The sequence below is a fragment of the Mus musculus genome, chromosome 12 (genome assembly GCF_000001635.26).
Source record: "Mus musculus strain C57BL/6J chromosome 12, GRCm38.p6 C57BL/6J".
Lineage (NCBI taxonomy): Eukaryota > Metazoa > Chordata > Mammalia > Rodentia > Muridae > Mus > Mus musculus.
This window is the reverse complement of record NC_000078.6, coordinates 36139169-36163188: the sequence shown is the minus strand read 5'-3', so window position 1 is coordinate 36163188 and position 24020 is coordinate 36139169. Positions and strand designations below refer to the sequence as shown.

Genomic DNA, 24020 nt, shown 5'->3' with positions numbered 1-24020 from the left:
ATAAATGTATGGCTGGGATTACCATAACATGAAGAATTGTGTTAAAGGGTCACAGCTTTTGAAAGGTTGAGAGCCACTGATACGGATAAATACGGCGTGGTGTGTGGGAAGAGGCATCCTATCCTCTAGCAGTCTGAGCACTTTTTCAACCTGCTCCTTCAGAAATATTTATAGAGGCACTGGCATATAGAGAGGGTCAATTATTAGCTCAGTCTTCCACCCCTCTCCCCTTTTTGGAAGATGATGGGAACAGGTGAAGCTGAAAGTTCCAAGCTCATAATCCTGGCTTGGTCTTTCCAATGACCAGCCCAGGATGTAAAGCTGTCTCGGAACGTTCCAAACAGTAACAGATAAACAGAGACTTGCCTGTCAAGCGATTCGGAACTATGTTCCCAGGAACTAGGGTCAAAACCAAGAATTAGAATAAAAGATACCTCCAGCACTCCTGAGTCTTAGATGTAGGAGGACTTTAAGAGCTGTGTGTCAGGAAACAAGGGCAGAGAGCAAATACATATTATATCCCATCCATGTAGATACATAGACATGCATACATACAGATCACAGGTCTGGTAACCTCAGGCTTTTGAGATGCAGGAACCTGGATGAAAGGATTATCTGAAAGTGTCTGAGCTCTTGCAAAATGAAAACAGACAAGCAAACTATCCAGAAGGGAAAACATATGTAGTATGACTTTTTCTTGGTATTCTAAATCTAATGACCCAAAAATGAAACCCCAGGACAAGTCGAATATCACAGAGATGTGAAGCGTGTGGCTCATACAGGATTCAGACTTCTGTTCATCTCTTGATGTCCATAGGAGACACTCAAATGATATTTTGAGTTTTTAAAAACTCAATGGAGGTTTTAATTTTCTAAATTTCAATTTTTAAAAACCAACGGAGTTTTCAAAACATGTTTTACTAGGGGAAAGAAACGTGTCTTACCTAAGTTAACAAACTCTTACAGTAGGAAAGGCAACGCTGTGAAACGTACCTGGATTGTCCTAGATGAACCCTCAGTGCAGATAAAAATTAATGGAGCTAAACTATTGAAACTGAGTAATGACTTGCTCCTTTTGAGAGTTTATGCCAAATGGTTCAAACCAAAGAAAACAGAACCCAATTTCTGATATTAGAGTGAGACTGATCAGTTTTATCTAGATAAACCGGCATTGACTGACATACATTCTCATTGTTATCCCCTTCGACCATCTATGACATTTCTGGGGTGACTGCGAAACTCAATAAAGGATCCCAAACCCTAAGTTTCCTTATCAATAACAAATCCCCAGAGACTTCCAAGGGAGACTCAGGGCTAGCCTTAATATTAACATACTGCAAGCCTAGCCAGGCGGTGGTGGCACATGCCTTTAATCCCAGCACTTGAGAGGCAGAGGCAGAGGCAGGCAGATTTCTGAGTTCAAGGCCAGCCTGGTGAGTTCCAGGACAGCCAGGGCTACACAGGAAACCCTGTTTCAAACAAACAAACAAACAAACAAACAAACAAACAAACAACATACTGCAAGCCTTCAGTGTATAGTATATACTTTTAAAAAAAAATTAATTTTACCAGTATGAATGTTTCTTGTCTGCATGTATGTCTGTGTACCCCATCCTTACTTGGTGTCCAGAGGCCAGAAGAAAGCATCAGAGCCCTGGGCCTAAAGTTGGAGGTGATTATGAGCCACCATGTGGATGCTGGCAATGAAACCTATGTCTCAGGAAGAGCAGCCTGTGTTGGTACCTGCTGAGCCATCTCCCTAGCCAACATGCTCTTCTTACTATACATTCATTCAGAGCAATTATTGCGATTTTGACATGCTAGGGATTGAACTTGGGTCCTTATTAACAGGTCAGGTGAGAGCTCTATCACAGAGCTATGCCCTAGGTGTACGTAGATTTTATTAACTTTTTAGTGGACCTCAAAAATATATATTTTGAAAAATTATTTATTTATGTGTATGAGCATTCTGCCTGCATGTATGTATATATACCACAAATCCGCCTGGTGCATGAGGAAGCCAGGAGATGCAGTTGGATGCCCTGGAACTCCCCTGAAGTTGCAAATGCTTGTGAGCACTGGGAACCAAACCCAGGTCTTCGGGAGCAGTAAGTGCTCTTAACCACTAATCCACCACCCCCAACTCTCAAAATGGATGCTTGACGGCATCTAAACCCAATGAAACATTTAAAACATAATTTGAGTTGGTATTTACTATGATGTTGGTGTATAGGTAAAATTGTGAAAAAATATTTCAAGCACCTTAACTGTATGATGATGTATGTGAAGGGGTTATGAACATGCCATGGTCCACACATGGAGATCAGAGACAACTTCATGGAGACAGTCCTTCCTCCATCTTCATGTGGGTTCCAGGGATCAAACTCAAGTTGTTTAGTTTGCTCAGAAAGAATCTTACACGCTAAGCTATTTGTGTGCCCCACAAGTGCCTTAATGTTCAAAGAAAAATATATAGATATAAATTTTTGCTATCATCACATATAAAACTGTAAAATATTTCTAAGCAGACAACTAGAGGCTAGAAAGACAGTGCATTACTTAAAGAGTCTACACTGCTCTTACAAATGTTTGGAATTCAGTTCCCAGCACCCATTGCATCCACATGGCTCCCAACCACCTATAACATCATTTCTAAGAGATCTGATACCCTCTGGCCTACAAGAGGTCCTTCATTTGCCAAGAAAAATATACATACACATAAAATATTTTAAATTTATTTAAAGGTAGATTTAGTTTAATAATAATATAATAATAATATAAACATAATACTATATTTTATTATATGTTATATTATATTATAAAATAAAATATTAAAAATAAAAATAATGATAAAATAAAAATATTTTTAAACCTTTTTTTTTTTAATCTACTATATCTACTACAGCTTGTGTCTTAAAACAGTAGGTTTCTGCAAGGTTTCTAGAAGTTCTCACACTCCAGTTTCCATCTTTCTGAAGGAAAGATATTTACCAAAAACACAGGCAGCAGAGGGTACAAGCTCACTTGGACCTTGCAACAATGCTGGGGTCGGGACTATTATACCATTTTCCACCAAAGAACCTGACACAGAAAAAGTAACCTGCAGAAGTTCAAACCACCAGGGAATGGCAGTGGTGGTATTACAAATTAGACTGGCATGGTATGTATCCTTCTTAGCTCTCTATTGCTGGGATAGAAGATCATGCTCAAAAGCAACTTGGAGAGGAAGTAACTCTCCATCATGCAGGAAGTCATCTAGTCAGGAACTCCAGGCCGGTAGCGGGAGGTAGGAACTGATGGAGAGACCATGGAGGGATGCTGCTCCCTAGCTCGCTCTCCACGGCTCAGCCTGCTTTCTTTTTTTTGTTTGTTTGTTTTTTTGTTTTTGAGACAGGGTTTCTCTTTATAGCTCTGGCTGTCCTGGAGCTCACTTTGTAGACCAGGCTGGCCTCGAACTCAGAAATCCGCCTGCCTCTGCCTCCCGAGTGCTGGGATTAAAGGCGTGCGCCACCACGCCCGGCTCTCAGCCTGCTTTCTTAAAGAACCCAGGACCTGAGCCGGGCTGTGGTGGCGCACGCCCTTTAATCCCAGCACTTGGAGGCAGAGGCAGGCAGATTTCTGAGTTCAAGGCCAGCCTGGTCTACACGGTGAGTTTCAAGACAGCCAGAGCTACACAGAGAAAACCCTGTCTCGAAGAAAACCAAAAAACAAAAGAACAGAACAGGACCAACTGTCCACCTGTGGCACAGGTGGGCAAGGTTCTCTCTTACCAATCATTAATCCAGAAGATGCTGGCACAGACTCGCCTTCAAATAACTTATTGGAGATATTTTCTCCGTGGATGCTCCTCTTCCTAGATGGCTCTAACTTGTGTCAAATTCACACACACACACACACACACACACACACACACACACACACGCACGCACGCGCACACACACACCTAATTCAGACACACAGTTAATGACCATTCCATGATACGTCATACTACAATTCAGAGAAAACAAAATAAACAAACACCCAACGTTAGCTCTTCTAGATTAAATGGATGAGGACATGCCATGTCTTCAAAATGTCAATGTTGGCTGATCTTCTCCTATCTGCCAGTATTTTCTGAGAGCAATAACGATCCAAAATCCTGAACATGACAAGAATGTATCACTAAGTAAATCCACCTTGTATCTTTGTTCATAGGCTTAGGGGATTAAACCAATGAAAGCCAGCACCTGTACTCTCACAAACCTAGAGGATGAGGTGGCCCAAGAAATACAAGTAATAAGCACACTAATTATGCTTGATACAACCTTAGAATAAATCCATCCAAGAATTCATACTTCTCCTTTCACACACATATTTTCTCCAGCTGCCAATGGGTTTTCACTTTCAAGTGAACATGTGATAGCATTGGCTTGTTTAAAACCAGAATTCCTATCCCTGGTGGATTATGGGTTGAAAGCTGTCCTCTCTTAATTTTGATTGGTACAACAGGCACACAGCCGGGGCTCCAGTTCACTAACCTAAATCCCAGACCCACTAAAGGGAGCAAGAAACTAACCTAGAGACGGCATGAAAGCCAGAACTCATTGACAGCCATGCAGTTCATAGAATAAAAATCCAACCCAGAGCTCTGAGATTTCCAGCAAATATTGATTACCGTGAGAATCATGACTGATTTAGAAGTGAGATCAGTTCCTAGTCGCCTGCTGAGTTCAAACCATTGTTTTCTCTTCTCATACTCTTTAGACACGTGGACAGTCCTTGTTAGGAAGAATACATTTGTCTTCCTATCTGTGATTCTAGATGAGTTTGGCTAAGTAGAAAACTGTAAACCCAGGAGCTCTGTATTACAATGTCTGGCTTCTCTGTCATTCGAGGGCACATGTTTAATTTTTTCACTTAAAGCATCCACATTAATCATGCCCACAGGCACCGCATCCTCTTCTCAGCAAAGTGACAGTGCACGTGGTCACGCTGATGTTACCTGCCAGGTAACGGGGATGCGGCCAGGAACTCATTTGGGACATGCACTCAGGGACTGGTGGGGAAACATGGCTTCTAGTTGGCTTCCTTCCTGCAAGCTGCACAGAGGAGGCGTGGCTCGAATCCACAAAGTGGACTGGGAAGCACCAAGGAGCTCAACAAGATCACTTGAGGTCTAACATCGGACCAAGGTCAGTCGTGTCTGTGGGTGCCTGCGCCGACCTGGGCTACAGGAAGCCAGCCACAGAAGGCCTTGATGCAGAAAGCTCAGGGCGGAACATGCAGAGCGAGTTCTGTGCCCTTATAAAGAACCCCTGTTGCTGAAAGCTCCCTCCACCCGCAGCAGGGGCGGGGATCTGCAAGGGATCCAGATCCTTAAGCCTCCGGAAGTCGAAAGGGCCCTTTATACACCCGACTTGGAGCCTAGAACTACCAGGCCACTGCGGTCTTGACTGATTACGGTCAAAACATCCAATGAGCTGGCAAGCATGCATACGCAAAGACAGGCGCCCAGGGCCACGCGTGACTGTCTAAGATGTGTAGTGACAGTCGGTCGATTTCCAAAAAGCTGATTTAGAGGTCTAAGCTCGGCAACCTAGATCTGATGGCCTCAATTTTTCTGCCTCCCATCTCCCCGCCCCTGCAATCGGTCCCCAGACAGAGACAGAAAGGCTTTTTCCGGATTGCAAGTTGCCCAAGGTCCTCCGGGCCTAGGGCGCGCTCCAGGCTCCTCAATGCCCTGAGACCAGGTGTGCAGCACCCGGATACCAACCCTGCACCCGTACCTTTCCCGATCACTTCCAGCAGTTCCTTTTCCTCCTGGGTCAGCTCGCCTTTCTTTATGTGACCCATCGTTCCCGCCAGCTTGACGCTTATTCTATTTCTTTGGAAAGGTTTTTTAAAAAAACAAGAGACGTGTATGCGTCGTGGAAGACCGCCACAGCAAGGCAACTCGAGGCCGGAGCAGCAGCCCAGTGAAGTGGCAGAGTCGCTAGGGTCTCACGGCTGGGGGCTGGCGGGTGCGGCGAGCTTGAGCGAGCCGGGCTGGCGCTCTCCACAAGTCCCGCCCCCGCGCCTCAATGGCCAGGTCGGGAGGAGGAGCTGCAAGAGGCAGCAAGCGACTCCAATTGGAGCAACCTACGAGGTCCAAACCAAAAGGAGACATTTGGAAGGGGATTCAATACATCTTCTAGGTTTCCTATTCCCATGATAACCTATTAAGAAGTACAGGGACACAGGGTTCCTTGGATTCTAAGGATAGAAGTTCTCTGCCTGGTAGTGACTTCTGTGGGCACGTGCGGAGGCATTGGGATGCAGCTAGACGGGCTGCACTGCCCCTAAGAGTGGCGCGGTTCGGGCAAGGGGCGGGGATAGGGCGGGGCCGGGGCAGGAGGCGGAGCTACACCGGGTTCTGTGTGTCTGTGTCAATGTGTCTGTCCTTCACTCCTCCATTGTCTGCCTCAGCCACTGCCGCCGCCACTGCTGCTGCAGGATCCGCCGCAGCCACCAGTCTCGCGCGTCGTCGCTCCCTCCTTGGACAGGTAAGAGGTGATCAGGTGGGGCGGCGGGAGCCTGAGAGTTGAGCGAGCAGTGACCGCCTCCGAGCCAAGGGGTCCCAGCGGGCTGGAGCTGGCGTGGAGGAAGCATGTGCCACCTGGGGCGGTTGCCTTCCTCTTCATAGAGGAGCCCCCGCGCCGCGCCATCATCCATGCACGTACTGTGTATTAGTGCCTCTCGAGCGAGACCTAGACCTCGCTACGTTTGTCCGCCCCAAGAGCTCCGGGGACCGCGGGCCGGCCGTAAGCTGGCCACGCGGTGAAAGTGGCGGGTGCACATGGTCTCGTGCGTGGCGATCCCCGGGGAGGCCCACTGCCGGGAGGTGAGGGGAACACCCCATGACCAGCGACACTGGGAGAGGCTCGGAGAAGGTAAATTTCTTTTTGCAAACCTAGCCCTCCCCAGTACTTGTCTGTCATTTCTTGCCCTCTGTGGAAGCCATGGAACCTGGACCTGTGGTGTTCGCTAAGGATATTTAGAAGCGACTTACAACTGCTCTGATACTTTGTTGGGGTGTGGGGGTCTTTTTTGCTCTGAGAGAGCTGCCTGTCTTTATAACTCAGGTTTGGGGATTTATGGAACTAGGGAGGGTAGGCTGGAGAGGGCGGGGATTAAATTGGTGTTGCTGTCTATATATAGCCTTAGATTAGTTTCTTAATCCAGCCTTCATTCAACTGTGGTGTGGCTCCTGGAGCGTCCACCGTAGGTAGATAAGAGGTGAATATCGTGTGTACCTTTCTGTGCCTCCGATGCAAGGTACGCTTAAGAAAATATTCAATCATTCCTCCAAGATGCTTATCTGTAGCGTTCTACAGCGTCAATCACTGCTTCTTCGGAAATGACTGTTTAGTTTTGCTGTTGTTTCTCAACAGACTGGTATTGATGTTTCCGTTAAAACACAATTGTGCTAGGGAGAAATACTTGAATAATCATGTAGGTGGTTTTTATTAAGTAGCCCCAGGATCGCTCTTTCATTCCACGGTGCCAAGAATGATGTGAAATGCCTTTTCCTGTGGCCCCTCTACCTCGTTTTGCTCAAAGCGCGTACTAGCACTTCAGAGACCCACAGATGACGTTCCCTATCTCTTATCTTTAACCAAAATCTTTTCTAAACTCCCGCTGCCCATCCCCCAACAGCCACCGACAGACATGAGCTTCAGCTTGGGGAGGGAGGAGCAGATAGATTCTCCCATGAAAATGGTTGGTAATTATTCATCTCAATATATAACAAAGAAACTTTTGTTTGATGATGCTTTAAAAATGATGTAGCTGTTCAAACAAGCAGTAGGGCTTGTGAGAGTGACCAGTGTTGTGTAACACATAATGCTACCGCCACAGCAATTAATGTGCCAGAGGTAGTAGCCACAGACCTAAGAAAATGCCTGAGAGTAACCTCGCCATGTGACTACACATCATTTCATCAGATGCAGAGACAGAATTGGGTACTTAACTGCCAGGGTTTCCATCTCTGGTGCCAAATCTGGGCCATGGTTACTTGAAGGTCACACCTGTTTGTCTCCCTGGGGTTGTCAGTTCCTCGACCGATGGAAACATTAGGTTGTGTTTTAAGCACCTGGTGGGTATTTCGTCTTCTGAATGCATGGCTTTCATTTAGAGTTGATGATATTTACGGACAAAGGAAAACACCCACCCAGAAGTGCAGATAAATCCTATGTTCAGTTTGAATTTTGGAACCAGATACCTAATGGAGAGTGTTCAGAAGGGTTTCAATCGTAGCATAAATATTTAATGTCAAAATTAGATTAGCTAATGAGCTTATTGAAATGTGTTCTCATTAAAGAACTCTATTGATAATGAAATAACTATTCATTTTGACTATCTAATCTGTCCCAGATAGTCTGCCAGATGCTGTGCATAGGATTATTTTAACCATTGTCGCTATATGCCAGGAATCAGCCAGTATTATCTTCATTTATGAACGTATGAACAGAAACTAAAGGAGGTTAATTTGCCCACAGCCCCACATTTGGAAAGTATGGAATCTGGAATTAGATTCTTTCTGATCCGTCTGTAAAAACCTTTCTCGGGGTATGGTGGTACACACCTCTAATCTCAGTATTCTGGAAGCAAAGGCAAGCAAATCTTTCTACAGAGCTGCTAGACAGGGCTATGTTACACAGTAAAACCCTGACTTAGAGATTAAAAATAAAACAAATAAAAACACAGCCAAACTGAATGGGGAGAAAAAGAAATAAAAAGGAAAACCATGACTGTTCCTATGAATGCTGGAGGAGAAAGTTTATTAGATATCTGGGAGAATCCAGAGTGGATGTGACCCAGAGCCATGTAAGGAGAGGGCAGAGAGGAGAACCAGGTACAGCAGCCAAGAGGGCAAAAGAAACAGGTAACCGACATGGCTGGATTATATAGGGAAGAACCTCTGAGGGAAGGGCAGCCCAGCCCTTGCACTGGAGAGTTCATGTAGACGACAGGGGATGCCAGTCAAACCCTATAACAGGTAAGGACTGAGGGATGCTGGGAGAACCTTGGCCACTAGGTTGACTTTGGTATGTCGAATAACTCCTTCAGCTATTTGTCACAGGATTTAAGACTTTGCTTAGCACACAACTTTAGTCTCCTCGCTCTTCTTCCTGTGCTTGGCGGCGCTAAGTGGGGAAGGACACTTCCTTGTGCCTGGCTGGTCTATATGATGTGTATGTGAGCCAGTATGCCATGGCTGCTGGTCTATATGATGTTTATGTGAGCCAACATGCCATAGGTGCAAGCCTCCTTCCTCCTTGTTCCCTGGGCCTCCTTCTTCTCCTTTACCCCCAGCCTTCTTGAGATGGATATTTGTAGTTTATGTGTCTATTTCCATGGCTTTTTTTCCTTAAAAAAAAAAAAAAAAAGAAACCATATTAACATACTATTACATAATGGGAATATATATATATGTATATATATTATGTATATACACACATATGATAGTCTCCCCTGTTTCTGTCCTCATCTTTAAACTCTTTTAGAAACCACTACTCTCTGAAATGTCATGTGTATCCTATGACCTCATTTTCTACTCCTTGGCATCTGCCATGGAGTCCTCTTCCCACCTGGCTATTTCAAGGAACTCTCAGTTGGGTAAACACCAAACACAATCACCCTTTCACTGGTCACTGAGTAAGGCTCCAACCTGTGGTCCCAGCAGGCATTTCCAGTCAGCCAGCTCCTCCCACTCTCTGCCCTAAGGTCGCCATAGACTGCTTCCCTAACCTACCAGTAATTTCCACCCTTTGTTCCTCTTTTTTTCTCTTCCTGGAATTCTCTGCCTTTCCTGGCCACCCATTCTCTCCTCCTCCATTGTTTGGAATTAGCTCTTCTTTCAAGATAACTACTTTTCTCCAGCTTGCATGGGTATCTTTTACCTTGTCCCATGAAGGGCATACAGACCCTCAAACCGTTGCAGGGTTGCAGTCTTTGCACAGGCAAGGCACTGACAGATGACATGGCAGTTGGTACCATTATGGCAACCGCTAAATTATCTATATTATGGAAACCAGCCAATACCCCTCAGATCAGCCTTCAATTTAACACCATTGTTTCCGGGTCTACATTCCCTGTGAATTCTTTTTTTTTTTTTTTTTTGTTTTTTTTTGTTTTTTCAAGACAGGGTTGCTCTGTGTAGCCCTGGCTGTCCTGGAACTCACTCTGTAGACCAGGCTGGCCTTGAACTCAGAAATCAGCCAGCCTCTGCCTCCCGAGTGCTGGGATTAAAGGCGAGCACCACCACCACTGGCCCGGCTCCTTGGGAATTCTGTCACACTCTATTAAGATTTTAAATAATTGTTTGGACCTCCTTTTCTTCTTGAATACAAACTCATAGGGTGAACTCTCTCCATGCTTCTGAAGATACAGGTCCATATCTTGCAATTAGTAGGGATTCACTACACGCTGAGTTGAATTCATTTGATCTCTAAGTTATTTTAGGTAGATTTGTTTTCCTAGTTGACTAATCCTTCCGGGCAGTGTGAAATGATGAGGCACTAAACACACATCGCCATAACCAAGGGCAAGAAGTCTTGAGACACTTGACGTCTCTGAGCTTCTTGACACTCCAGGACTAGCAGCTAAGGAAAAAAAAAAAACTTCTCACAAGTTTAGCATGCCATTCTTGGTTCCCTCTTTCAAGGCCCTGGTCTTTCACTGTCTGCTTAAGGTAGAACTTTGCAGGGTTATTGACAACTAGTTTTGAGTGTTTTATCTGACAGGGAGATTTGTTTTTCCTCCCTTGGTATTTGAACTCCTTGGAAACTAGGTCTGTTTCTTGATTGACTGGAAATTTAATGCTACTAAGCAATTTTAACTTTTTTTTTCCATTTTTATTAGGTATTTAGCTCATTTACATTTCCAATGCTATACTAAAAGTCCCCCATACCCACCCACCCCCACTCCCCTACCCACCCACTCCCCCTTTTTGGCCCTGGCGTTCCCCTGTACTGGGGCATATAAAGTTTGCGTGTCCAATGGGCCTCTCTTTCCAGTGATGGCCGACTAGGCCATCTTTTGATACATATGCAGCTAGAGTCAAGAGCTCCGGGGTACTGGTTAGTTCATAATGTTGATCCACCTATAGGGTTGCAGATCCCTTTAGCTCCTTGGGTACTTTCTCTAGCTCCTCCATTGGGAGCCCTGTGATCCATCCATTAGCTGACTGTGAGCATCCACTTCTGTGTTTGCTAGGCCCCGGCATAGTCTCACAAGAGACAGCTACATCTGGGTCCTTTCGATAAAATCTTGCTAGTATATGCAATGGTGTCAGCGTTTGGATGCTGATTATGGGGTGGATCCCTGGATATGGCAGTCTCTACATGGTCCATCCTTTCATCTCAGCTCCAAACTTTGTCTTTGTAACTCCTTCCATGGGTGTTTTGTTCACAATTCTAAGGAGGGACATAGTGTCCACACTTCAGTCTTCATTCTTCTTGAGTTTCATGTGTTTAGCAAATTGTATCTTATATCTTGGGTATCCTAGGTTTTGGGCTAATATCCACTTATCAGTGAGTACATATTGTGTAATTTTAACTTTTTAAACTGAAGTAGTATGCTTCTATTTCCAAAGATCCTTTATCATTCAGAACGGCATTCTGAACTGCTTAGGAAGAAAATGGTGTTCAGTTTGCTGTGATCTATCTGTGACTTTAGAGTATGGGAACACAAAAGAGACAAGATTGTGTTGTTATTGGTTGAAGCTATCTGACAACTTCATTGAGTACCCTTCTTACTTTTGAAGATGTTTGAAAATTTTGCAATTTTAAAAAAGACATTTGGAAGTATTAAAGTCTCTAAGATATTACCCCACACACAACATCAGAACGTGATACGAGTCCTTGGTGTTTAGGATGCGCAGTTATTCACTGGAGGGCTAAAACAGTCACATCTAACTTGGCCGAGGACTAAACTCATTACATGTTTTAACTTTTTAACACAACTATAAAGAAGCGGGTGTTACTCTTGCTTCACGGGTTTACGAATATCTTGCTGGCAGTCAGTTGCTGTCCCTTTCAAAACTGTCAAAGTTATTTGCCGACAAATCTAAAGAAAGACACACATCTAGTTTATCTGAGAAAAATCAAGATGTGAACCCAGTAGAGATACTGATTTTTGGTCTTCGTCTTCTAAGCCAACTAAGAATTCATTCCCAAAAAAGGCCTGGCAGCAGCATTGGGAGCTGTCAGCTTTGCTCACTGTTCAGTGTAGTATCAGCCCTGCTCAGAGAAACTGATTAATTCAGGAAAGTTGGGACCAGGGTCAGGACAGGCCTAGATTCTTACCCTTTGCTTAACTGAGTGCTTCCATGGACACCTGCTACCTGATTCTTTCAACTTTATAGCTTGTGTTTCTTGATGTTGACAATTTTCCTGCTCATTCACAATCATGGAGCACTGAATTAGATCTCCTGTATTGTCAAAAGAATTTTTTTTCTCTTTTGTATTATTGAATATTATTTTAACATCACCTTTGTAACTTTGAGGGATTTTTAGAAAGCATTTTTATTAACATAGAATCTACCAATGCGAACAAGCTGCATCCAGTTGCACTTCTCATTCTTAGCTCTCCCTGGAGTCTGTTTATTGGGGACAGATCTCTTCAGCAAGTGTCTTTTGGGAGGTTAGGTGCCAAGTGGAATGATTTGGCCTGTTCTAAATTTGGCATGTGTTGAGTAAAGAGTGCCAGAAATGCTCAGATAGTCCTATTTGTAAGCTTCTCCTTTGAAAATCAAACTGGAGGTGGATTACTGAATGGCCATTCTGTATTCAGTGCCAAAGATACGGGACTGTCATTATTCTTTGCTGATTTTTTCAGTCTTAGCTCTTTTCTCTGATTTTTTTTTTATTTGTTTAAGTCAGGAATAGAGAAATATATGATAGAGATAAGACTAGTGCCCCACTTTAATATCAAGGAAAGAGTAGCCATTTAGTTATTTCTAATTCTTTTAATTCTATAAAAATATTTAATGGCAATAGGATAATCAGCTTGTATAAGGAGAAAATTGCAGTTTCCCCTTCTTTCCAACTTATTTTTATGTTAGAGAGCTTTTTTGTTTCTTTGTTCATTCATTTGGTTGGCTAGGTTTTTTTGAGACAGAGTCTCTATGTAGCCCTGGCTATCCTGGAACTCACAATGTAGACAAGGCTGGCCTAGAATTCACAGAGATCTACCTGCCTCTGCTGCATTTAAAGGAGTGTACCACCACACCCATTCTAGGCTAGGGCTTTTTTAGAAGACAGTTACTGTTATTACTGTTGTTACAGTAACAGTTATAGTTGTTACTGTTGTTTAGGAAATCTGAAGAAAAGCCCTGGAGAAGGGCCCATTCCACTGTCCTGACTACTGTGGCATTGACAGTTTTTTTTGGTATTCTACTGCCCTCCTGTCTTCACATATGGTTATACAAAAAGATGTTAACGCTTTAATCTGTAAAGTTTCCTAGAACTGTGATGCTGTGATGATATCTAAGTGGGGGGGAAAGTATGGCCTGTTTTCCTCAGATTACAAGCTAATAAGATGGGGCTTTTATGAACAGGAAAGAGACAAGAGAACTGAAGTTTAACGGTGCCAAGGGAACCGCCGGCTTGAGGACAAAGCTGTCTCATAATATGTTTGGGAGGATGGAGATTGGTTCCATTCAATTTGAGTCTCTTTCAGGAAATAGTTGAAAATTAGGTCCCAAACGTTACAGAAATCATGGAGCCATAAATTTCCCAATATGTCCCTAAGAGGTAATATAGTTAGGTCCTTTCCCTAAAAATACATGGACATTTTCCTTTATAAAAGTTTACCGAGAACTGTTTGCCATTTTGATAGTAATGTGCTAATTCAGTATGCCCAAGGGCTGGCATACTTTAATATTTACATTCTACTCTGCTTAACTCTAAAGTCTATGGGGCCAATAATGACAACGCTTCTTTCAGGAATCATAGAAATATCTTTCTAAGATCTTGTGACATCTAGGCTCTTCGGCCAGTATTCTGATGGACAGTGCACTTTGCCATCTGTGTAGGCTCCAGAGGGACAAGAATCTTTCTGCTCTATCACCAATGCTAACATGACATATGACCCTCCAAGCTTTATCTGAGGGTTCCTAGGTTTAGGAATAGAGTTTTCAAAGTATTCCATTCCTTCAACATGTTAATCACGAGTTAAAAAGTTATAAAGAAAAAACAATCCCTCACAATTATTCAAACATCAGCCCAGATATTGCCTAAGTGAAGGATACAGAGTATTCTAATACTTTAGTGGCCACCAGGGCCTCTGCTCTGCAAAAATGCTTATAATTTAGTAAATAGAACCAAAGCTACACCTGCTGATAAGCCAGCACCAGGAACTTGTCTGCTCTGGTCCTTCTGCGTCCCCCAGACCTGGCATATTAGGTAAACAAATGCATGATTTCCCACATAGCTGAACCACATTAAAGTCCGAGGTAGGGAATGGGTGGGTATCAATCAGTAATAGAGCTCCTGCCTGCAAGGGCAAGGCCCTGGCTTCCATCCCTAGCACTACTAAGGAAAGAAAAAGGTGTTTGAAACAATTTGTAACACTGTATGAGTTTGGGTATTTTGTTGTAGATACATATTGGGCACAGGAGAGATGGATCTGTAGTTAAGACAGAGTGCCATTGTGAAGGATGTCCGCTTAGTTCCCAACACCCTAATCGTGGCTACCGCTGGTGATTCCAGTTCCAGTGGGTCCATCACCCTCATATGACCTCCATGGATACCAGGCACACTTGTGGTATACATACATATTTCATGTATGCAAAACAGCCTCACACATCAAATTTAAAAAGTTAAAAAAAAAAAGAAACTTAAGATATGTGTTTGTTTCCTTTAGATTTGAGGTCATTGCCTGGTCACCAATACAGCTGTATTGGTGACTACAGTACCTTGTCACTGGTGTGCTGTGCCCTGTGTCCACTGAATGCTAGTCTGAGCCTTGGCGCTTCTGCCTAGCCTGTGCTTTCATTGTCTAAAGTGTATGCATGGGTGTGTGTGTGTGTGTGTGTGTTTAGCCTTCAACTAAAGCTCCTTCTGCTAGGCAGGCTTGGACAGGTTCTCGTCCCAGATGCTAGGGTAGGAGTTTCGAGGTTGAAAAAAGTAATAACTGAGCAAAGGTTTGGATTCATGCCACCACCATCTTTGACCTTCCTGGAGGTTCATTGTGGAGGTTCATGATGTTGAAATTTCCTCCTCCTGATTAGTTTTCTGCAACAATTCTATTTCCCTCCTTCAGTTAAAGCCCTGCAAGTAGTGGAATCAGGACTCTTACTGGGCTAGCTCAACCTCTAACTCTGAAGCACAAACATGCCGGTCAGTTTTGTGTTTCTCGGCATTTCTGAGTTGATATCTGGTACTTGACATTCAATTCTTTGCTGATCATCATCTCCTGGTTTTTCTCAACTCAGAATGCCTTTGTTGTGCAATCTGTAAGCTTCATACATCTAAGTGGAGCAGAGATCTTGTATTAAAGTCATTTTCCACCTGGGTGTGGTGGTACAAACCTTATAAATCCCAGCATTCCAGAGGCAGAGACAGGTTTTTTTTTTTTAAGCCATCCGGTTTGACATGGTGAATTTCAGACAAGCCAGAGAGATTTATGTTCAGTCTCATAGGCCAGGGCAAATAGTGAGGTAGCTGTTTAACTTAACAAAGTGGACCTGGTCACCAAGTTCTCTCAGCATCCCTTAGTCCTTCAAGTTACAAGGTAAGGATAGCATGCCCTTCCCTATATAATTCAGCTGTTTGGGGCTATGCCTCAGTCTTTTTGAGCCTAGCTACCCTTCTTGGTCAGTGGTCCCTCTCTTCACCAGCCACTCTTCTCACAGCTGAGTCATGTCCACACTGGACTCCCAGACTTCCCTGCCTCTTAACTATGCTCTGCCTTTCATCTATAATAGACTTTCATTCCATCATACCTTGGAGCAGTCATGTTCTTTTCCTTTTTTGTTTGTTTCTTTTTTTTTTTTTCTCTTCTTTTTTTCTTTTTTCCATTCAATAGAGAGGTCGGGGAAGCCTGTCTCAAAAATAAATAAATAAATAAGTAAAATAATCATTTTTCTCAAGACTGGAAGTTAGGTGGGGAAGAACAGTTGCTCAGCAAGCATAGAGACCTGAATTTGAATCTCAAGCACGTACATTAAAAATAGCTGAGTATGGTTGCCCATGCCTGTAACCCCAGAACCTGAGAGCAGTGATCCTGAGAGCTTGCTGACCAACCAACCAATCTAGCTGAACTGGCAAGCCTCTGTTTCAGTGAGAGATGCTATCTCAAGACAGTACTGCAGACAGCAATAGAGAAAGACATCTGCAGCCTGCTCTGGGCCCCACATACTCAAGTGCATGCAACACACAGACACACACACACACCCAGTTCCCCTCTATTCAAGTGCAAGACCTGCTCAGCTATCTAACCAGGAAGTAACGCTTTTCTAAAGAAACAAACATTGAAAGTGATTACCAGCTAACTTTTGTCTTATTTAACATCCATGAAATTCTCATGCATTAAAAACATTTTTATAAAGCGATCCACACAGTAATGTTAAAACATCAAAATCATCACTTTTTTAGAACATAGAGTCAGAATAAGAAAGGTTGAAATGTGGACTTTAGTTTTTATTCTGTTCCTTTTTTAAAAAAAGGTTTATTCATTTACTATGTATAGTGTTCTGCATGCATGCCTAAACACCAGAAGAGGGCACCAGATCTCATTATACATGGTTATGAGCCACCTTGTGGTTGCTGGGAATTTAACACAGGACCTCTGGAAGAGCAGCCAGTGCTCTTAACTGTTTCTCCATCTCTCCAGCCCTATTCTGTAACTTTTTGTACTGGGTTAGTTTGGTAGTGTTTGGCTCTTGCCATAGTATTGCTTAATAGTATTAAAAGCTACTGACAAACCATATTTTTTCCAAGCTTAAAACTACAAGATGACTTGTTTATTTGAGGATGACTTCCTTCTGCAGCAGTGGCTAGAGCTTAATCCTAATGAGAAGTGCTAAATCAGACTTTTAGAAAGAAAAAAAAAATGGTTGAATATACCACTGAGTTAGGTCACTTACTTCCAAGTCCTAATGACAGTATTTGCTAAGGAGCTAGACAGATGGCTTAGCTTGCTGCTTTTGTAGAAGTTGACCAAGTTTGAATCCTAGCGCCCATGGGAGGTGGTTCACACTCACATTGAACTCCATTTCTGGGGGATCTGACCCCTCCCTCTCTGACCTCCACGGCATCTGTACTCAGGTGCCTCACTTACATGGATCACATAAACTTTGAAGGCATTATCCTAAAGAAGGGGACTTTGGAGGTCTAGGAAAATGGTTTGAGGGTTCCAGAGAGGTTTACCTGGGGAGGAGATGTCGCCTTGTTGGAGGAAGTGTGTCAAGAGCGACTGCTATAGACTATGAGGACTTTGAAAGTTGGACTAAATGCATTATGCATTTTGCATTATGCTATATTTAAGTATGGCCCCCATAGACTCATGTTTTTGGACAAGTCTATGGGGACCAGGGAGTAGAATGTGATGGTTTGTATATCCTTGGACCAGGGAGTGGCACCATCTGAAGGTGTGGCCTTGTTGGAATAGGTGTGACCTGGTTGGAATGGGTGTGTCACTGTGGGTGTGGGCTTAAGATCCTCACCCTAGTTGCTTGGAAGTCAGTCTTCCACTAGCAGCCTTTGGATGAAGATGTAGAACTCTCAGCTCTTCCTGTGCCATGCCTGCCTGGATACTGCCATGCTCCCACCTTGATGATAATGGACTGAACCTCTGAACCTGTAAGCCAGCCCCAATTAAATGTTGTTTTTATAAGACTTGCCTTGGTCATGGTGTCTGTTCGCAGCAGTAAAACCTTAACTAAGACAGAAGCTTTTGAGGTTTCAAAAGCTCACAGGATTCTCTCTTCCTCCTCTCCCCCACCGGCACCCCCCGCCCCCGCCCGTGGATCAGTATGTAAAGCACTCGGCTACTGCTCCAGTGCCATTCCTGTCTGTTAGTCCCACCACGATATTGGACTAACCCTCCAAAATCATAAGCAAGCCTCCAATTAAATGCTTTCTTTTATTTGAGTTGCCTCGATCACAGTCTATATGGCAATAGAACAGTAATGAAGTCAGATGCCCCCTTCAGGCATGCAAGTGCCTCGTAGGCACACGTGCAGCTAAAATGCCCATACACATAAATAAAATTAAATGGAAAACAATTTTTTTAAGAAAAAGTAAAGATCAGAATTTCTCTTGGTTTTGCTTTACCAGAGTGCTAAGCACAGACACAGGGCACACTCAAGTACTAAAAGTCTGGTACGAAGATTGCATGGTATTTTAAAAAATGTAACTGTTGCTGATTTCAAAAGGATCACAGCAACACTGTTATTTACACATGGACAAGAAAGATATTTACCTAGAAATTAGAGAACCTTTTTTAGCCTTACACTACTTCCTACTAAACAAAACCTAGAATCCCAAGATAACTGATAGATTTAAAGGTTGGGCAGGATAGATTTGGTGTGATCCCTGGGTTTCAGGATGAATGACTGGATAAATAAACAAACAAACAAACAAACAAACAAATGTTCTAAAAATGAAAATGATAAAGACTACTTTGAAAACAGTTCTTAGCCTAGTTTGGGGCAATATGATTGTCAATGATTCAAGGACCTGAAAAGGACTTGCAAGGACTTTGAAAAGAAATCAGGGCTGGGAGGCCTGTACCTCTAACTTTATGTAAAAACAGCAGACAGTGCCGAAAAGAGAAGGATGCGAGTGTAGAGGAAACTTTGTTTGTTTGTTTGTTTGTTTGAGTCAGGGTCTCCTATAGCCCAGGCTGACCTAAAACTTGACTTGTAGATGAGGATAGACCTGAGCACTGTGATTAAAGGTATGTACCTCGCACTGGGGATTCAAGTCAAGGCTCTGTGTAGGCTACTGAGCTATACCCCAGCTCAAAGGAGTCTTTCTTTAGTTCAATGCCACCTAATAAACACGATCTAAGGGATTAGAAAGTTTTCTATCTTATCATTATTACATAAAAACAAGGCATAAAAACCTATACCCAAAAATGTGTCATAAGCCCAGTATGGTAGTCCATCTGTATTTCCAGCATTCAGGAAGTAGAGGCAGGTACTTTGCTGTGCATTTAAGGACATCATTAAATTTTATCATTGCCCTGTATTCTGTAGGAAATGTCTTATATTTTTAAAGAAAAAAAATTTAATTATATTTATGTTATTTGTTTATTTAGTGTGTGTGTGTCCATGTGTTTTGGGTACATGCATGCTGCTATGTATGTGTGGACATCAGAGGACAACTTTTGCGGTTCTTTCATACTGTGTGAGCTCTGAAACTTGGCATAGGCTTTGAGTTTGACAGTAAGTGGCTTTATCCATGGAGCCATCTCATTTAACCCATTCTCTTACTCTTCAGAAATACACACTGAAGTAACAGATGTATATGAATAAACTATTCTCAAATTATTCAGAAATAAAAATTTTGTACACGTAGAGCTACACAGGAAAAGGCAAGCACAGAAAACAATAGATAGTTTAGGGAAGCTTGGGAAGAGAAGCCGAACTCCTTAATTCTACATTTCCAGGGACTGCTTAGAAACGTAAGTGCCTCCAAGAAAGATAGCATGGCTTCCCAAATTCCTCAGAATACGCTCAACTGCAAGAAATGACTCAGGTGTTCTGATAGACTCAAGGAAAACTAAGACACCTCTTGACATGAATAGTAAAGATCTATATGTATTTGTATAAATAAATTTAAATACATATATATTCTTGTATTTGACTGTCCTTACACAAACAGTAACATTGTTTTGTATGGATTAAAAAAAAATACTTTGCCGGGCCTGGTGGCGCACACCTTTAATCCCAGCACTTGGGAGGCAGAGGCAGGCGGATTGCGGAGTTCAAGGCCAGCCTGGTCTACAGAGTGAGTTCCAGGATAGCCAGGGCTACAGAGAAATCCTGTCTCGAAAAACCAAAAAAAAAAAAAAAGAAAGAAAAAGAAAACAACAACAAAAACACCCAACCAAACAAAAAAACTTTAACACAAGAATATGCATTTAATTACAAAATGTTATATAGTTAGCCAGTTAGTAAGTCCACATTCCAAAATGTACCCATCAAAATAACTTCTCCCCTTATTAAGAGATAGACTATAAATTAAACTGACAGTGACGCCATTAACCACCACTTCCCCTTAAAAAGATTTGTATTTGTTGTCTGAATGTTTAGCCTGCATGTCCCCTTGTGCCACTTGCATGCAGTGCCTGCTGGGCCACAAGGAATCAGATCCTCTGAGACTGGAGTTATACCTGTTTGGAGAGGCACCATGTGAGTGCTAGGAACTGGATCTGGGACTAGAGTTATACCTGTTTGCAGAGGCACCATGTGAGTGCTAGGAACTGGATCTGGGACTAGAGTTATACCTGTTTGCAGAGGCACCATGTGAGTGCTAGGAACTGGATCTGGGACTAGAGTTATACCTGTTTGGAGAGGCACCATGTGGGTGCTAGGAACTGGATCTGGGTCCTCTGAAGAGTGCTAAGTGCTTTTACCAGCTAAGGCTCCCCAGCACCCTCAAGTCCCTTTAGTAGACTTCCAAATCCCCCCTTTTAAAATAAACAATGTCTTCAATGTCTATGTGATACATGCAGGTAAGCCACCTGTGTGCAGATACCATGGAGGCCAGAAAAGAATCAGATCCCCTGGTACTCGTGTTAATGATGGTAGTAGTACTCTTAACCTCGGAGACATCTCTCCAGCCCTCTCCTCTCTTTCTAATTTTGTCCTCAAATCTCATATTTTTCTTGTCGTCTGCCCTCCTTGAATCACATAAGATATAAAATTATCAGTATGGAAAAAATATATGAGTATTACAGATGTATTACATTTTTGCAATGGATTTGAACGCATTAATAAACGCAGAGTCACAAATAATGATGTCTCATTAAAAAAAAAAAAGGAATCAAATCCCCTTGGTGTCATTTGACCAAGAGGGAACCCAGATTTAAATTCTCTACCTCACTCTGTCTCTCTTCCATCATCCTGTCTGTCTGTTGCATGAATCTGAATCAATACTTGCCAGAATGCTATCTTCAGAATCTATCTACCTCGCCCTAACAAAGGGCTTTGTTCTCTTTTTATTGGACCACACAGAGAGCACCACATGGGGAGGGAATGAGGGAGACTTTCCAGAAATCTTTAACAGAGTTTTACAAGGAATTAAGTAACTGACTTTAACTAACCCCAACTGACCCAGATAACGACCAGTATTATAAGCATCATTGTTTATCAAGCAATATCTGTATGTCCCATCTGACATTTATGGTCAATATTCATTTTATAAAGCCATTTTTCAGCCTGTTTGAGAGAGTACGTAACGTATGGAAGAGCTTAGCTAAGTATTAGCTTAGGTTATAAAAGTTGATTACAGGGAAATCCAAGGCAAGTGAAGGTTGATTGTTACATTGTTTCTTGAAGACAAGATAAATAAACAGGCTGTGTCCACAGGCCAGCAGGCTTAAGTGACCCTAAGGTGTATTATTAAATCTGGCTGTGAGGTCCAGAAAAAAAATTCTAGTCTCTTAGAATGTAAGATATTTTCATCATAATGCATTGCCACAACTATCAAATGACCCAGCTATTCCACTCCTGGGCATATACCCAGATCTCAGATTAACCCTAACTAGCTCTCCCTATATGTATCCCTCATACATGGGAAATGGCCTGTTCCCTCCACCTTCACAAGCCTTGAAAGTATCTCTTCAACAAAAACAACTTTCATGTGACATTTTGCTGGAAAACACAAAAGGTTGGTTCTTAGACCCCCAACCCCTCGTAAACCAGTAACTGGAGGTGCCCTTCGGCGTTTATAAGAATCGAGTCTGGGCAGAGGGAGGGAAGCTCGGAGCACAGGACAAGAACTGACGGAAAGGACTCATGCTGCCTTCCTTCGAGCCATCTGCAGAAGGCAGCATCTCCAGTTGCCCCAAGGAGACTCCCTTGGCAACCAGGAACCTGTCTTACGTGTAGGTGTAGGCAGGAAGAGGGCCATAGATAACCTCTGGTGATAAAGGGATGTGGGGTAGCTGATTGCACAGCAGAAAGGTAGTCCTCTTGTCCTGAGAGGTTACGTTAGCTCTTTCCCTGCCGTTCTTTCTGCTGTTCTGGCTTGAACCGGAAAGACCCTAGCTTCCAGGTATAGGTTACCCAGGTGACTCCAATGCCCCACAGTCATCTGTCACCTCACACAAGTTGTGGCCTTGGTGTTGCTAATTCCAAACCTTCTTCCTAGACAACAGTCTTGTGGAAAAGTAGAAGAGCAACTCAGTTCTCTAAAGGACCCTGGGCAAATTGTGCCAGGAAACCCTAGAAGCCTGATTCTCCCCAGACCTACTTTCATGGGCATAACCAGGACTACAAGAGCCTCGTATTTGGCCTGAGTAAGATCCACTTTTTCATTCTGATGTCCACATGCAAAACATGCTCTAAAGACTTAGTCTCAGCCAGCAAGACAGCTCATTGGTAAGGGTGCTTGGCACCGAGCCTGGCTGCCTGAGAGCGATCCTTAGAACCCATGTGGAGAAGAAATAGAGCCAATTCCAGCAAGTTGTGAATTATTCTCTGCACATGATCTGTCTTACGGGATAAATGTAAGATTCTAGCGGTGACGTTTCCCCTGTTCTCTGTGCTGTGGCTGTGAGCCCCCAGATTCACTGGCCACTAAATGTCTACCCACTCCCACCCCCATGTAAATAAAGTTGCAAATTGGACAGATCAGAGCAACTGTTGACCATGTCCACTAAGATGATAATACCGTACTTCTGAGCATCTTGGTCTCCACTGAAACAGTAGCAGAGGCCCAATAGCCAAACTTTTCCTGCAGCCTAGAAGCTCAAATCATTCTAGGTAGGACAGGACCAAGACAACTGGACAGTCCCCACAAATACTAAGTATATTGTTTGGACTCCTGAAACTGCTGCCAAAGTTACAATCTTCTGGGGTTTTCTTGGGTCCCCTGACGACCTCCATGTATACATAACACCTATCAAATTTCATTTCCGTCTGATGCCATACTGTATGGGAAGGTACTAGTAAAAAGAATGCACATCAGAAGCTATGAAGTCTCTCCAGCATGACTGACCAGACAAGAACGAAGGAGAGAGCACCTGTGAACATCCCTCACTGCACATAGAAAACTGAGCCCATGGGGCCTCAACCCTACACTAAGAATTATAGGCAACGGAGCAAAGCAGAGAGAGGCAAAACTCACCCTCCCCAGGAAAGAGCACACCGATCAGTTGTCCAGTCCCAAATGGTCAGCCATGAAAACATGCACACAAGTAACGTTATATGGACCTAACAGGTTATATTTAAGAGTGTGTGTGTGCGTGTGTGCGCGTGTGCATGCAATAACAATGAAAAAGAGGCTAGAAATCTGAAGTAGAGTGGAGAACGTATATGGTATATGGGAGGATTTGGAGGAAGGAGAAAAAAAAAGGAGAAATATAATTACAATTTTAAAAGTAACCCCTCCCCACAAAAAAATGAAATAAGGGAGAAAGAAAAGAATTTAAACTCTCCCAATATCACTTAAACAACTCATTCTTGAGGAATTCTGGGGACAGAATTAATCTAAGAACTAGATGCTATCTATGTAACTGATGGATTTGTTCTTTGGTCCTAGCTTTCAGGTGACACTCAGAAATCTCCGAGGCCAGTATTATACACGTACATATACATCATCAACTTGGAAGTTTTTCCTATATCAAATATATTACATTAAAGATTTGATGTTTCTTATAGTTAGCTGTTTGAAAATCGAGAAACACTAATGGCAAGGGGTAATTTTTAATTCCTTTAACGGTGAAGTGTCTTTCTTTTATGAGAAGTTGAAATAAGCGGTAATCCTTGAATCTTGGAAACAAACCCAGAGTGCTCCTTGAGAACAGTTCCGTTGAGTTGTGTG

At 43.0% G+C, this 24020-nt stretch overlaps 2 protein-coding genes across 3 annotated transcripts in view; one reads left to right on the top strand and one right to left on the bottom strand.

Annotated features, from left to right (window-relative positions):
* The window catches only part of Ankmy2 (ankyrin repeat and MYND domain containing 2), a 40168-nt gene extending 34103 nt beyond the window's left edge, over positions 1–6065 (bottom strand). The window contains exon 1 of the mRNA NM_146033.3: positions 5766–6065. Within this exon, the coding sequence (NP_666145.3) occupies positions 5766–5832 (67 nt within the window). The 5' untranslated portion in view covers positions 5833–6065. The remainder of the gene's footprint in view (positions 1–5765) is intronic.
* Positions 6066–6347: 282 nt separating this feature from the next.
* The window catches only part of Bzw2 (basic leucine zipper and W2 domains 2), a 65007-nt gene continuing 47334 nt past the window's right edge, over positions 6348–24020 (top strand). The window contains exon 1 of one of the 2 annotated variants that reach the window (XM_006515166.3): positions 6348–6521. The gene's annotated coding sequence lies outside the window, so the exon portion shown is untranslated. The remainder of the gene's footprint in view (positions 6522–24020) is intronic. The other variant, NM_025840.3, reaches the window with a different exon arrangement.